This window comes from Phyllobates terribilis, unplaced genomic scaffold (assembly GCF_046119375.1).
Source record: "Phyllobates terribilis strain yellow unplaced genomic scaffold, ASM4611937v1 Scaffold_1__5_contigs__length_1240528914, whole genome shotgun sequence".
NCBI lineage: Eukaryota > Metazoa > Chordata > Amphibia > Anura > Dendrobatidae > Phyllobates > Phyllobates terribilis.
Window position 1 is genome coordinate 259,913,398 of NW_027362761.1, and position 16,260 is coordinate 259,929,657.

At 40.3% G+C, this 16,260-nt stretch overlaps 1 protein-coding gene across 1 annotated transcript; it reads right to left on the reverse strand.

The window, feature by feature from the left end:
- Window positions 1-745: 745 nt before the first annotated feature.
- Window positions 746-1,678, reverse strand: LOC141166759 (olfactory receptor 6B1-like). The gene has a single exon (XM_073653746.1). It carries the CDS (start codon window positions 1,676-1,678, stop codon window positions 746-748), a length of 933 nt encoding a protein of 310 aa, XP_073509847.1.
- Between the last annotated feature and the right edge of the window lie 14,582 nt (window positions 1,679-16,260).

Here is a 16,260-nt window from a genome sequence, read left to right on the forward strand (position 1 = left end):
GGTGCCACTCCAGGGCAGTGCCTGGACCTGCAGCAGCTGACCTACGAGTCAGAGGCACAGATGCAAAGCACCAAGGTTGTAGACAGAGAAGTGGAAGTTCAAGATCAAGGCGTGCATCACATGTTGAGAATATAAAGCTGAGGTCAGGAGTGGAGAGGTCAGAAAAAACGAGTACACAAGCTAGCTCAGTAACAGGAGAGTCAAAACAGGAATGCACCAAGACAGGTAACAAGAAACCATCAGGAACTAGGAACCTAAGTTCAGGCAAGGTGTCTAGAGAGCAGCTGCTTCATATATCCCCTGCTGGCAGGGAATAGGAGAAGGAAAAAAAACTCTGCAGGACACAGCAGGGTTAAATTCCTGCAGAGTCTGGCCGTGCCTCCCTATAGCTAAGTGGAGAAAGGAGGAGCAAGCAGCAGTTCTGAGAGTATTGCAGGAGGAAGCTCAGCGTGATGGCCTGAAACGAGGAGGAGCAAAGTGGAGAACGCATGGAGTAGGATGACGCTAAGAAGGCATGCAAGTTACCAGCGGGACACAGTAAAATATAAAATTAAAAATCCCTCAGTTCTTGAGAACAGAGAGGATTTTTAAGAAAAAGTAAATAGAAAAGTTGTATGTTTTTAAAAGCACTTTGCAATTTTACCTATGTAAACTAATGAGACAACCCCTTTAGTAAGGTATGTCAAAATAAGGCATCCAAACATTATTTGTTTTTGAGCATTTTATTAGAAATTATATTGTCCATTCAGCTTTTAGGGAGAAGTTTGTAGACGGCCTCCTTCACTTCCTTGTTTCTTAGGCAATAGATGATTGGATTTAGGAAAGGTGTCAACACCGTGTAGACAACAGACACCAGTTTGTTAGAATTAACCGACTGAGCCTTGCTTGGCCTAGCATACATAAAAAGAGTTGTTGAATAAAGAATGACAACAACTACCAAATGAGAAGCACAAGTGGAAAAAGCTTTTTTACGCCCACTGGAGTGTGGGATTCGAATGATTGTTGCTAAAATGCACATATAGGAAAGGCAAGTCAGCAAAAGTGGCCCTAAGAGGATAATAAGGGCAAGAATAAAGTCTACTACTTCAGTTTTTTTCATGTCTGTACAGGCGAGGTTGAGCAGTGGAGACACATCACAATAAAAGTGGTTGACCAAGTTTGACCGACAAAAATTAAGCTGAGAAATAAAGTAAATCTTAATTATAGATATCACAAAGCCAGTGATCCACGTGCCGAATGCCAGAACAAAACAAAAATGCCAGTTCATAATAGTGATATAATACAAAGGGTTGCAGATAGCTACGTATCGATCAAATGCCATGACTGTTAAGAGGACACATTCAGTGCAGCCCAAGAAGAGGAAAAAGAAGAGTTGTGTCATGCAGGCGGTCAAAGTAATCTGCTTATTTTCTGTGAGGAATATGGATAATAATTTGGGGACGGTGACTGTTACATACCATGCCTCCAAGAATGACAAATTTCCAAGAAAGAAATACATAGGTTTGTGGAGATTTCGACTATTCCAGATAATGAGTATGACAAGAAGGTTTTCAACTGTAGTCAATATGTACATGAAGAGAAAAAGACAAAAGAAGAGAATCTGAATAGGATGAGAGGAGGGGAATCCAACAATAATAAAAGTCGTGATCTTGTTTGTCAGATTTTCTTTTCCTTCCATAATCAAAAACTTCTCCTGGAATAATTCACAATTAAATTGGTCTCTTACTAAAAAATGTATATCAATAAGCAAAATGCATGTTGTATATACGGTACTTAGTAAAACATCAAGACTATAATATATACCAAAAGGCAAGTATATTTATTTGTGTCCCTTTTATGGTGCACCATTTCGGGGTGGGGTAATCAGCATAATTAACATTCATGTAGTACAAGTGTTTGATGTTCTCAATTACTAAGGCATTGCTGCAATGATACTTTGATACTTTACCTACTTTACCTCCTTTTTCAGACATCTTCATCTTCCTGGCTGTGGTAATTCTGCAATAAGGTGTTTTCTCAACTTATTAAGTGATAGCATATTGATAGAATTCGTCATCACTTAAAAGGTTTCAGGAAATTCCTGTCCTCACGCTGAAGTTTTAAAAAAAAAACTGTCTTTGCCCAAACTTCCCAGGTCCAGATGCAGAAATCAGAGACTCATTCATACTAAGTCTAAGAATGTGTTTACATTCGAAACGCGTCTGGTAGTTTCAATATTAATTGCCTCCCTATATTCCCTCATGCTGTGGAGTATATCTCCGTCATTTTGTTGAACTTATCTCTTGGATTTTAACCACGAAAGAAATAAAGTAATCACATGTTTTTAATTAAATTTGGCTTCCTGGGCGCTGGATCAACTCTTCCTTTTCAGCAATTACTCAGTAAGTGACAGCTATTTCTGTATGCATATTCATATGCAGAGGACTGCACAACTGAATAAATTGGGGCCTATGTTCTGTCAACTTCTATTCAATATTTTAAATATAAAATTTAAGCTACCGCATAATAAAGATTGAATGACATAAATCTTTTCATAACTGCATAGACACATTGATCAGTCACAAAATGAAAACCATTAACAGGTGAAATGAATAACATTAAAGTAGTTGTCCCAATCTAAAATGACAATTCTGCAGTCACTCAATATGACTAAGTTTCCCATGCTCTTGAAATATACTTGCATTAAGCATGGCGGAAACAGTCTAGTCGGATTGTGGCCGGGAGTATGCATAGCTCATACTTGTGGTCACATGACTGCGGTTCCTGGCACTGACACCGGAGAAGATTCACAGCTTGCAGTGTGTCTGATGTGAGGATTCACAAGTCTGCAGTCATATAAAGTGACTGCAGACTTGTCATTTTAGATCAGACAACCCCTTTAATCATCTGGTAACAATGACAGCTGACAAAGAGTGGAATATATTGGACACCAAGTAACAGATATTAACCCCTGGATATTTTCCATTTTTCCATTTTTCTTTTTTCCTCACCTTCTTCCAAGAGCTATAACTTTTTTTCATTTTTCCCACCACATAGATGTATGAGGGCTTGTTTTTTGCGGGATGAGTTGTTCTTTTCAATGACACCTTTCACTTTACCATTCAATGGAATGTAAAATCAGAAAAACATTCCAAGTGCATTGAAATTGCACAAAAAAAGCAATTCCTCAATTTCTTGTTTTTGTTTTTTTTTATGTTGCTTATTGTGCTTCAAAGGAGGACTGTCATGACAAGCACAAGTACCTTCAGCAGGCTCCTGGCTGCCATGGCATCCCATTAGCACCCCACGATTGCATTGTTTGGAACGGCGCACCCACCCCTCCCCAAGACCGCACGTTGTAAATATTGCTGTAAGAAATTGACAGCAACATTTAGGGGTTAATAGTAGCTGGGGCAGAGCTCAGCTCTCAGCAACGGGTTAAATTTGAGTGGTGCAGTCACACAAATCACAAGCATAAGTATTTGAGAGACTTTGAGAAGGACTAAATTGTGTTGGCTAGACGACAGGGTCAGGGCATCCTCAAAACAGCAGGGTTTGTGATCTGTTTCTGTTATGTGGTGGTTAGTACCGACCAAAAATGGTCCATCAAGGGACTGCTGTCAATAGGGTCACAGGTCCTGGGTGCTGATGCATGTTGGGAGAACATAAAAAGAAATAAGCCCATCTGATCTGATTCCACACATGAGCTACAGCAGCTGGATTTCTGAAAAAGTTAATGCTAGATAATCTACACTAAGGTGTCAGAACACACCTCTTTTTGCACCTGACGCTGAACTGCCACATAGTGCGCAATATTTGACATGTGATTTTAAGACTGTGGGTGATCAGTGTATATGGTAACAACTTTGCGCACCCTGAGGTAACTGCACATGTGCAACACATAGAGAGCATCTCCCTATAGAAGCACCAATCGGTGCGATCTCTGCTGTTCAACTATTTAATGAGGTTGTCCATTACTTTTATATTGGTGGTCTATCATTATGATAGATCACCAATATCAGATCTGTGGGTGGGTGGGACACCCAATATCAGATTTGTGGGTGGGTGGGACACCCAGAAGCCCCCACCGATGAGCTGTTCCCAGTGCTTGCAGCAGCTGGATATGCAGAGCTGCATAGCTCCATCAACTGTTTAGTGGTCCTGGTACTGTACTGCACTTCTGTCTTTATTGTAATGAATAGGAATAGATCGGCAGAACCCTGCTGCAGCAACTATACAGTTGACAGAGCTGTGCAGCTTAGCAACTAATCACATCCAGCCGCCACCGGCACCGGGAAGAGCTGATCAATAGGGTGCCCGGTGTCACACCCCCACCGATTCGATATTGATGATCTATACTAAGGATAGACCACCAATATAAAAGTAGTGGACATTCCCTTTTAAATGTCACTGTCAATCACTGGCAGCAGGATTTAAATAGCGTGATCACTGTTAGGTCCCACTATCAGTTTTTGGTCAGTATTCGGTCAGTATTTTTTCTCAGGAGTTTGAGCCAAAACTATATGAGGAACAATCAGAGAAAAGGTATAAGAGAAACAAGTCACCAATTCTGCATTTATCACCCACTCCTGGTTTTGGCTCCCACTCCTGAGAAAAAAAACGGACCGAATACTGATAGTGGGGCCATGGCCTTACATGTGCTCATCAGCTCTCATCATCTCCCCGTGTCACAATCCCAAGGTATCAATGGGCTAACATGGCAGTCGAGGCCTTCTGAAGGCCCCCGTTGCCACCATCATGTTCGTTCTAAGAAGCTCAGCCTCAGGTTGAGTTTGATAGGAAACTGCAATTTACTCTATTTATTGCAATACTGAGGACCTGCAGTTTCTAGAATAAGCGATGAGATAATCGTAGGTTCAACTTCGAGTTCAATAAGTAAAAGCATGAAAAAAGTATTACGGTAAATGTTTACATTTTCCCAGTTTTAAAATACAGAGATAAAAAAATAAAAATAATAATAAAAATATTATTGTTTTCATCACACCCACAAACTTTGATCTATAAAAATATGAAATTATTTACATTCATTGAATGCCAAAAAGAAAATCAAAATGCCAAATATGCAGTTTATCAGTCACAGCAGTGCCACAAAAAATGCAACAAAAGTTATGAGCATGTCGTTTCTATCCCCAAATGCTATCAATAAAAATAAAATCTCAGCACACAAAAAAAGCTCCACACCAGAAAAATAAAACAGTTACATATCTGAAAAATTTGATACATTTTTTTATTTTTTTTACAAATTTCAGAACATTTTTTACAACTGACATAATTTAGTATCACCATAATCATACTGACCCACTGTGAAAACTAAACCTGAAAAACACTGACAGAATTGTAGTTTATTCACAATTTCACCCAGTTGGAATTTTTACTCCCCATTTTTTAGTACGTGATATGGAAAATAAATGTTGTCATTCATAACTACCACTTGTCCCACAAAAAGGGCCTCATACAACCTTATTATCGACAGGACAATAAAGAAGTTATGGATCTTGAAAGTAAGGGAGGGGAAAATAAAATCTAAAAAATGAAAAATAGGCCAGTTTTCAAAGGGGTTAAAAATTTGAAAGAACTTAGCCTGAAATTTCAAGGATAACAGAATAAACTATATTTCACAAGTTGTTACAACATGTTAAAATCTCCTATTCTCCAAATGCTACAGCAGTTCTTCTTTAGAATGACCCTTAACATGTCTAATCATAAATTAAAAAGGTTGTCCACTACCCTAACTCAATTACTGTTTTTGCAATGAATGCCAAAAGATAATGCCTCTAAAGAAGGCTATATACCTTTTCTGCCAATTTTCATGTTTTATGCCTCTTTACTTAATTTTGTGTGCCCTGGAATTAGCTTTGCTGTAACAGCCATCACTTCCTACTCAGGATCTTATGTTCTCTTCTGACTATATCTTGTAAGCCCTTGTAAGCGCTCTACCTGTAACTCTGCATAACTCCTCCAATTCCTCCCCCAGCTTCACACACAGCTTCAGCTCAATGTTCTGTCCAGAACACTGCTTCAGAAATAACACAAAGCGCCAGAACACCAACTCTGGCAATAAAGTTTATCTCTTACTGCCCCTTACTGACTAATCATGTCCTATTATAACAGGATGGATGGAGGTGAGAGATAAATGAATATATATAAAATAGAGCAGGCTGTATATATATTACACAGGGTTTATAGCAGTGTGTATACATGTATAAATTAATTTGCTATACAGATACAAGAGAGAAATGTGCAGGGAGATGGGAGAGCGTTGTTTTCAGCCATATGCACATATGCAGTGAGTGAGCTCTGCTGAATTGAACTCCGCCCACCCACAGAGCAGAAAACTCACATGTTTGTGATAGCATGTCAGATTCCGGAGACAGGAAGTCGGGCAAAAATTGACGTGACCTCCCAAGAAGTCAGAGGATTCTCAGACAAAGATGTGACCAGGAGAGCAGCTCAGGTTACAGATAGCAAAGTATTTACAAAATAGCCCATCTGTGGCAGTTTACATGAAAGAGACCAATTACATTTAACTGCCCTCAAGCATTCAGGTTATGAATGTAAAAATGATAGAAAATCATAAATATATACAGTACTGGACAGAAATTTTATGTGTTGAAAAATGGTGCAAAGTAACAATGCTTTAAGAATTAGAAGTATTAATAGTTTCTTTTTATCAATTTACAAATTGCCAAGTGAATGAACAAGAGAAATCTAAATCACATCAATATTTGATGTGACCACATTTTGCCTTCAAAAGAGCATCAGATCTTCTAGGTGCTGCAAAAAAGGGAGAAAATAGCGGGTCATCATCGATGGCCGTTTCGCGTCTAACCGATGCTTCAAAGGGTCCTGGACTTGGACATCGTCCTGATAGTGACCTGCTCCCCTGCATCCATGTTTTAAATTGTGGAAATAAAAAAGAGTTTTTATGGAAATTCAGATTGACAACCTTTCTTCTACTTTTTCGACTTCACATTAGATCTCCTAGGTGCACTTACATAAATTCAAGGATTTTGTAGAACTATAATCAGGTGTATGGGTAGAAAATTCTACCAAACAAAACGAATATATATAATGATTATTTTCATATGTAGGTTGAAGCACAGTCATTAACTGAAACAGAAAAAGCTGAGCTGGAGGCTCGGGGAACCTGAGAGCTGATACATGCTGTCCAATCCATGGACAGCATATATCAAATGCTTGCTGCATAGGATCTCTGCCACGCATGTTTCACTCTGAAACACTACAGCATTTCAGATACAAACTTACTTTAAAAGTCCTCAGGGACTGAGTCGCATGGGAAAATAGTCAGACAGGTAGCTCCCCAGCGACTTCTCCCTGTCTTCACCACTTGAGTGACAAGTCTCTCCCTGCATGCGTGTATTGGGAGAGACCTGTCATCCAGCAGCTATTAAAGTATGTGTTTCTCTGAAATATGTTTCACTGTCAAACATACCTTGCTGAAATCATACAGTGTCTAATACATGCTGCCCATGGTTTATGCAGCATGTATCAGCTGTCAGGTTTCCTTTACACTGCATGAAGAACAGTCAAATTCGGCTACAAATCTGAGGTTAAGGAAGACAGTTTCAATTCACAGGTTATTCACTATATTAAGACTGAGAACAAGATTCAAGGTAGTTATGTTGCATCAACAAGGTCTTTCACGGGTAAAAATTTCAAAACATATTGTGGTATCAAGAAGTGATGTTCAAGCTCATTTGTTGAAGCACCAAGATGTAGGCAATGTTGAGGGCCAAAGACGCAGTGTTTGGAAAAGGAAAGTTTGCTCAGCAGATAAAAGATACATCATACTTACTTGCCATCAGCTCAGAGCTGACAGCTGCCAGTGGGACCCAACTACAAAGGGCTGGAGAGTAGTACAATTATGAGTGTCTGCAGGCAACAGTAAAGCATGGTGGAGGTTCCATGCAAGTTTGAAGCTGCATTTCAGCAAATGGAGTTGAGTCAGGAATCAAGATTAATACGTCCACAAGGCTGAGCATTACATGCAAATACTTATCCATCACACAATCAGTGGGGAGTCTGATTGGCAAGGAGTCCTGGAAATGATTATATGGCCCATACAGAACCCTGTGAAATTACATGAGGAGACTGTAGGATTTGAGTAAGACAACACCGAACAGAATATCTGGGATTACTTCTCTAAGATGTTTGGAACAACCTCCCTACATTTATCCTTCAAAAAATGTGCGAAAGTATACCTAGAAAAGCTAATGCTGTTTTGAAGAAAAAAGTTAGTTCCAACAAATATTGATTTGATTTAAATTTCTCTTTTGTTCATACACTTTGCATTTTGTTAATTCATCAAAATAAACTATCAACACTTCTATTTTTATAGCAATTTTACAGGCCTGCTTTAAACTTTTGTACAGTGCTGTATATATTATATATGTGTGGTGGAAGTTCCATGCAAGTTTTGGGTTGCATTTCAGCAAATGTAGTTGGGGTTTTGATCAGGTTTAATAGTGTCCCCAATCAGGGCCAGTACAAGATACTATGGTGTCAAATGCAGATGAAGCCGATGGCACTCTCATCCTCATGAGCCCTCAGCACCCATGTAAAGGAATGGGTTAGACACTAAGGTATCAGTTCCCCAAACGCCCCCCTCCCCTCCAATGGGTCAGGTAACAAGCTCTGACAACCACTTCCACTAGATTTGTTACCTGTTTCACTAAAAAATACCAGCAAAAGTTAAAAAAAAGTGGTGTGTTTTAGAGGTGAGGCTCAACAGGGTGTTTTCATAGTTGGATATGGAATAATTCATTGATTGCAGACCATTTACACGATACCAAAGAAAAATAGCAATATTCAGCCCTGACATCCTATGTTTTAAATGTCAAACCCAAGGACAGTCATGGAAACTAATATTACTTAACTATAATGGGGGCTGTTTGGTTTCAATTAAGGTGTGCAGCATTTGGAGGATACCCCAATTGGAAGCTAAAAAGACTTCATTATACAGGGATACGTATGAAGGCATTTATATCCATCATACAACAAATACAGTTAGCAACAAAATTGATGGTGGTTCTGGTGCCATATAGAGGTATGGATAGTTGTTCTGGTGTCGTATTCATGTACTGGTGGTGGTTTTGGTCTTGTATTCTTGTACTGATGGTGGTTATGGTGACATCTTCATGTATTGATTGTTGTTCTGGTGCTGCATTCATGTACTTTTGATGGCTCTGCTGATGTATTCACATAGTAATGATTGTTCTGGTGCTGTATTCATCACCAGAACATCATCAGTACATGAATACAAAACCAAAATCATCATCAGTATATGAATACATCAACAATACCTTTGGAAGTGCAATGAGCGGTAGTTTGGATTGCTGCTAAAGGGGAAAAAAAAACTCTTTAAATCTTCTTCCTTAGCGAGTGTGAACGAGCTGAGTGTGACCAGAGCGTAAGTGCAACTGGAAGTAAGTGTGTGACTTGTGATTCAGTGACTTTGGATTCAGGGAGTTTGGAAGGGAGGAATTAGGACTGAATTGCTGTCTGTATTTTATTAATTCTTTACATTTCTTTTTACTTAATATTTCTGTCTAGTGCAATCCCCATTAGGAAATGAGCTTCATTATTGACAATGCTATCCAGTGTACATCTTGCCACATGTATGCAATTCTTGGAACAGCCAGTCATAGGTGCATACTGCTTTGCGAGATGTGAGCATGTTGTGCGTTTGGAAGCCCAGGTACTGAATCTAAATGAGCAGCTGGCAACACTGAGATCCATAGACAATATGGAAAGGAGTCTGCTGCTCACTGAGCAGCTGCTCACTGTGGTAGATGTGGGGGAGGATGGTAGTATGGAGCAGCAGGACAGTGAGGCAGCTAAGCTGGGTGACAGTTAGAAGACGGGGTAGAGGGAAGAGTGCCAGGGAGGCTAGTCCTGATCTGGCACACCCCAATAAGTTTGAAAAGTTGGAAGGTGAGGGGGTGTCAGTACAGTGGTACCACTGCTGCAGCAAGGCATGTCCTCTGAAAGCCAGAGTGTTAGCTCCAGTAAGGGGGGAAATAGGAGAGCAGGGCAGGCCATGCAGGTGCTGGTAGTGGGGGATTGAATTATTAGGGGAACAAATAGGGCAATCTGTCACAAAGACAGGGATCGTCGAACAGTGTGCTGCCTACCTGGCGCTCGAGTCCAGCACATCGCTGATTGGGTTGACAGATTACTGAGAAGGGCTGGTGAGGACCCAGCGGTCATGGTGCACATTGGCACAAATGACAAAGTTAGAGGTAGGTGGAAGGTCCATAAAGATGATTTCAGGGAATTAAGCTGCAAGCTTAAAGCAAGGACTTCCAAGGTGGTATTCTCTGAAATACTGCCTGTACCACGTGCCATGCCAGAGAGGCAACGGGAGATCAGGGAGATAAATAAGTGGCTCAGGAATTGGTGTAGGAAGGAGGGGTTTGGGTTCCTGGAGAACTGGGCCGACTTCTCAGTTGGCTTTAGGCTCTACGCTAGGGACGGGCTTCACCTCAATGGGGAGGGTGCAGCTGTACTGGGGGAGAAAATGGCTAGAAGGTTGGAGGAATGTTTAAACTAGGGATTGGGGGGGGTGGGTATTCAGAAGTAAGAAGGAATAGAGGTACAGAGAGATACATAAAATGCATGTACACTAATACACTAATGCCAGAAGCCTCACCAACAAAATGGAGTAATAAGAATTAATTTTGTTGGAAAATAATTATGACATGGTGGGGATATCTGAGACATGGCTGGACGAGAGCCATGACTGGCAATTTATTTACAGGGCTATAGTCTGTTCAGAAATGACCGTACAAACAAGCGAGGGGGGGTGTTTATATGTAAAATCATCCTTAAAATCCATCTTACGTGAGAATATATGTGAATCTAATGAAAATGTAGAGTCCCTGTGGGTCGAGATAAGGGGAGGGGGAAAAAATAATAAATTATTGATAAGGGTTTGTTATAAGTCTCCAAAAATAATGGAAGCAGCGGGAAATATCCTCATAAAGCAAATAGATGAAGCAGCAACTCAAGGAGAAGTCATTATTATGGGGTCTTCAACTACCCTGAAATACATTGGGGAACAGAAACCTGTAGTTCCAGCAAAGGTAATAGGTTTTTGACAACTATGAGAGACAATTACCTTTCACAACTAGTTCAGGACCCAACAAGAAGGGGGGCACTGCTAGACCTAATATTAACCAACAGGCCAAACCGCATATCAAATATACGAGTTGGGGGTCACTTAGGTAGTAGTGATCACAAAATTATAAGCTTTCATTTATCCTTTAATAAGATGTGTAGTAGAGGGGTTACAGGGACACTAAACTTCAGGAAGGCAAATTTCCAACGGTTGAGAGATGATCTTAGTGCAATAAACTGGGACGATATCCTGAGACATAAAACTACACCAAGCAAATGGGAGACATTTATTAGCATCCTGAATAGGACCTGTGCACAATATATACCTTATGGGAATAAACATGCAAGAAATAGGAGGAAACCACTATGGCTAAATAGAGCTGTAAGGAGCGCAATAAGTGACAAAAAGAAAGCATTTAGAGAACTAAAGCAAGTAGGTAGTGATGAGGCATTAAATAAATACAGAAAATTAAATTAATTCTATAAAAACCAAATCAAGACAGCAAATATTGAGACAGAGAGAGATTAAAAATAATCCCAAAATATTCTTTAACTACATAAATAGTAAGAAACTAAAAAATTATAGTGTTGGCCCCCTTAAAAATAGTCTGGGTGAAATGGTGGATGAGGATGAGGGAAAAAAACTATATGCCAAATGATTTTTTTTCAACATTGTTTACACAAGAAAAAATTCTCCATTAAATGTCACTTGCTTAACCCAGTAGGAAGTACGGCGGCTGGGATGGGATAAACCCGCGAGTACTGCAGGAATTAAGTAAAGTCATAGATAGACCATTATTTTTAATCTTTAAAGATTCAATAATAACAGGGTCTGTACCACAGGACTGGCGTATAGCAAATGTGGTGCCAATATTCAAAAAGGGGACAAAAATTGAACTTGGAAATTATAGGCCAGTAAGCTTAACCTCTACTGTGGGTAAAATCCTGGAGGGTTTTCTAAGAGATGCTATACTAGAGTATCTGAAGAAGAATAACCTCATGACCAAATATCAACATGCATTTACGATGGACCGTTCCTTTCAAACTAATCTGATCAGCTTTTATGAGGAGGTAAGTTCTGGACTGGACCAAGGAAATGCAGTGGATGTTGTGTATATGAACTTTTCAAAAGCTTTTGATACGGTTTCACACAAAAGGTTGATACATAAAATGAGAACAATGGGGATAGGGGAAAATATATGTAAGTGGGTTAAGAACTGGCTCAGTGATAGGAAACAAAGAGTGGTTATTAACGGAACACACTCAGACTGGGTCACAGTTAACAGTGGGGTACTACAGGGGTCAGTATTGGGCCCGCTTCTTTTTAACATATTTATTAATGACATTGTAGGGGGCATACAGAGTAGTATTTCAATATTTGCAGATGACACTAAACTCTGCAGGGTAATCAATACAGAGGAGGACAATTTTATATTACAGAAGGATCTATGTAAACTAGAAGCTTGGGCTTATAAATGGCAAATGAGCTTTAATGGGGATAAATGTAAGGTAATGCACTTGGGCAGAGGAAATAAAATGTATAATTATATGCTTAATTGTAAAACACTGGGCAAAACTGTCACTGAAAAAGACCTGGGTGTATTGGTGGACGACAAGCTCACATTTGGTGGCCAGTGTCAGGCAGCTGCTGCAAAGGCAAATAAAATAATGGGATGCATTAAAAGAGGCATAGATGCTCATGAGGAGAACATCATTTTACCTCTATACAAGTCACTAGTGTGACCACACTTAGAATACTGTGTACAGTTCTGGTCTCCGGTGTATAAGAAAGACATAGCTGAACTAGAGCGGGTGCAGAGAAGAGCGACCAAGGTTATTAGAGGACTGGGGGGTCTGCAATACCAAGACAGGTTATTACACTTGGGGTTATTTAGTTTGGAAAAACGAAGGCTTTGGGGTGATCTTATTACTATGTACAAATATATGAGGTGACAGTACAAAGAACTTTCTACTGATCTTTTTACTCTGAAGCCTGAGATGGGGACAAGGGGGCATCTTCTACGTCTGGAGGAAAGCTGGTTTAATCATAATCACAGATGCGGATTCTTTACTGGAGGAGCAGTGAGACTATGGAACTCTCTGCCACATGATGTTGTAATGAGTGATTCACTACTAAAATTTAAGAAGGGCCTGGATACCTTTCTTGAAAAGTATAATATTACAGGTTATATATACTAGATTCCTTGATAGGGCATTGATCCAGGGAACTAATCTGATTGCCGTACGGGGAGTCAGGAAGGATTTTTTTTTACCCCAATGTGGAGCTTAGTGTTTGCCACATGGTTTTTTTTTGCTTTCCTCTGGATCAACATGTTAGGCTATGGGTTGAACTAGATGGACTTAGTCTTCCTTCAACCTTAAAAACTATGTTACTATACTATGTTACTATGTAATACATAAATGCGGCACCAGAACCATCATCAGTAAATTAATAGGTCACTAGAAGCACCAACAGTACATGAATACATCACCAGAACCACTATCAGTACATTAATGCATCACCAGAACCACTATCAGTACATAACTACTTCACAAGAATCACTGCCAGTAAATAAGTACATAACCGTACCATTATCAGTGCATGAATACATCACTACAACCACCATCAGTCCATGAATATATCACCAGAACCACCATAATTACATGAATACATCACCAAGCTGAGTACAGCAATCAATTTTACTGTAAAGTCAGGCCCATATGCATTTGTATCTCATGAACCTACAGCTCCCACTATGTCCTTAATAATAGTAAGGAGATGCTGGGAGTTGTTGTTATCAGTCACTATCAGACTGTGGATCATACAGGAACCACAGTACTGATGAGATGTAGTCAGAATCAAGTAAACAGTTATGTCTCGGTACTTTATAGGTGACATCTTCTCTGATTGAGTAGTTTCTTTCTTTTCATCTCCATCTTGTCCAGATGCCATGGTGACTTCTCACATCTACAGCTCTTCTCTACAGACTTCCCTCTTCTCTCATCTTCTGCAGCACATCCCAACACAGTGCCCTTTAAAAATAAGAGTGTTATTAAAATGCCCTCTGCATAAAAATAACAGTCCATATTATGACTTACTGTAAATAAGCCTCTTATATATGTCCTCCACGCTGTCTGCCCTTCTGAGCCACACCTGCCCCACTGTCTGACATTATCATCTATAACCGCCCCACTGTCTGCCATTATCAGCTATAACCGCCACATCATCTGCCCCTATGAACCACCACAGCCTACATCATGGCTGTCCCCTCTCCACTGTTTTTCCATACACTCTCTGTAGCTCCACACTGTTACCCAACCATGTTAATCTCTCTCCATACTGTGCCCCTATTGCATTCTGCCCCCTCTCCAAATTCATACTGTACCCCTTTTTCACACTATGTATTCATCCTGCCCACCTCTTTGCTCTCTCCAAACTGTACACCCTCCTCACATTGTCCTCCAACACAGTATGATGATCACTACAGCCGCCCATACAGTATAGTACCCTCAAGAGCCTCCAATACACACTATGATGTCCACCACAGCTCCCCCATGTAGTATGATGTCCACCACAGCCCCCCGTTATATAGTATGATGGTCCCCACAGCAACCCATACAGTATTTTGGTCCCCTAATCACCGATACAGTATACTGGCCCCACAGCCCCTTATATACAGTGTAATGTCCCACACAGCATCCCACACAGTATGATATCCACAACAGCCCCTCAACATACAGTATAATATCCGAAACAGCCCTCAATATACACTTTGATGTCCACCACAGGCCTCCATTACATAGTATGATGGCCACCACAGCACCCCATACTGTATTATGGCCCCCAGTCATGGATACAGTATAATGGCCCCACAACCTCTTATATACAGTATAATATTCCCCACAGCACCCCACACAGTATGATATCCACCACATTCCCCCAATATACAGTATATAATGTCCCGCACAGCCCCCTATACAGTATGGTCATCACAGCCCCCAATATAATGTCCCCAACAGCACCCAATACAGTATGGTTACCCTATTGTTATGTTCCCACAGCCACTATTGTAATGTCCCCATAGCCAGCCCCCTCTTATAATGTCCGAATAGCCAAATAGTCAGTCCCTTATGACCCCATAGCCAGCCCCTCTTGTAATGTCCCAATGGCCAGCTCCTTCTGTCCTTATAGTCAGTCCCTTATGTCCCCATAGCCACCCACTCCTGCAATGTCCCCATAGCCAGCCCCTTATGTCTCCATAGCCAGCTCCTATTGTAATGTCCCCATAGTCAGCTACTTACACTGATGAGCAAAGGGTTAAGAATGTTTTGAACTTGTGACTTTAGGGCACCATATCTCACCATCCACTACTGCTTTGAAAGTGAGACTACCATCATTTTATAGACAATCATCTTGGATATCTCATACATAAATTTGACTTACAACTATATAGCTTATGATTAGTTATGCAGATTCTTGTCATGTCACTACATTGTTACTGTTTTGCCCCTAAAAATCTAAATTATAATTTTTATTATTTTGTAAATCCACCTTTGGCTTTCAACACTGCCTGCATCCTTCTGGGCACGCCCTCATTCAGATTCAAGCATGTCTTGACCAAAATCTGATTCCAGGTCTCTTCTACACGTTCCCAAAGTTGGTGCATACTGGTCGACTCACTTGGGTATGTATACAGCTTTTTCTTCAACTCTACCCACAAGTGTTCGATTGGGTTGAGGTCTAGGGACAGTGGGGGCCAATCCAGCACCTCTACTTCATTGTCATTGAACCATTTCTTTGCTAATCTCAACATATGATTTGGGTCGTTGTATATTTTATCCTTTTCATATTCATAGCACTAGAGTGTACAAAGTAACTCATCTTGTAGGATACTCACATATAACTCAGCATTGAGACCACCATCGATCATAGTCAAGTATTTAATGCCTTTGGCTGTGAAACAACCCCATATCATAAAGATTCCTCCACCGAAATTGACAATTTCTTCAATTTGTAGTATCCCTTTTTCCCTTGTTTCTTCCAGACCCATTTGCACCCATCAGAGCCTAGTCTCTTGACTTTCATCACACCGCTCCAAATCACCCATTTCCAATCTTCTT

What these genes read in the sequence shown, in the direction of transcription:
- LOC141166759 (XM_073653746.1), bottom strand. Translation starts at nt 1,678, where the DNA reads ATGGAAGGAAAAGAAAATCTGACAAACAAGATCACGACTTTTATTATT.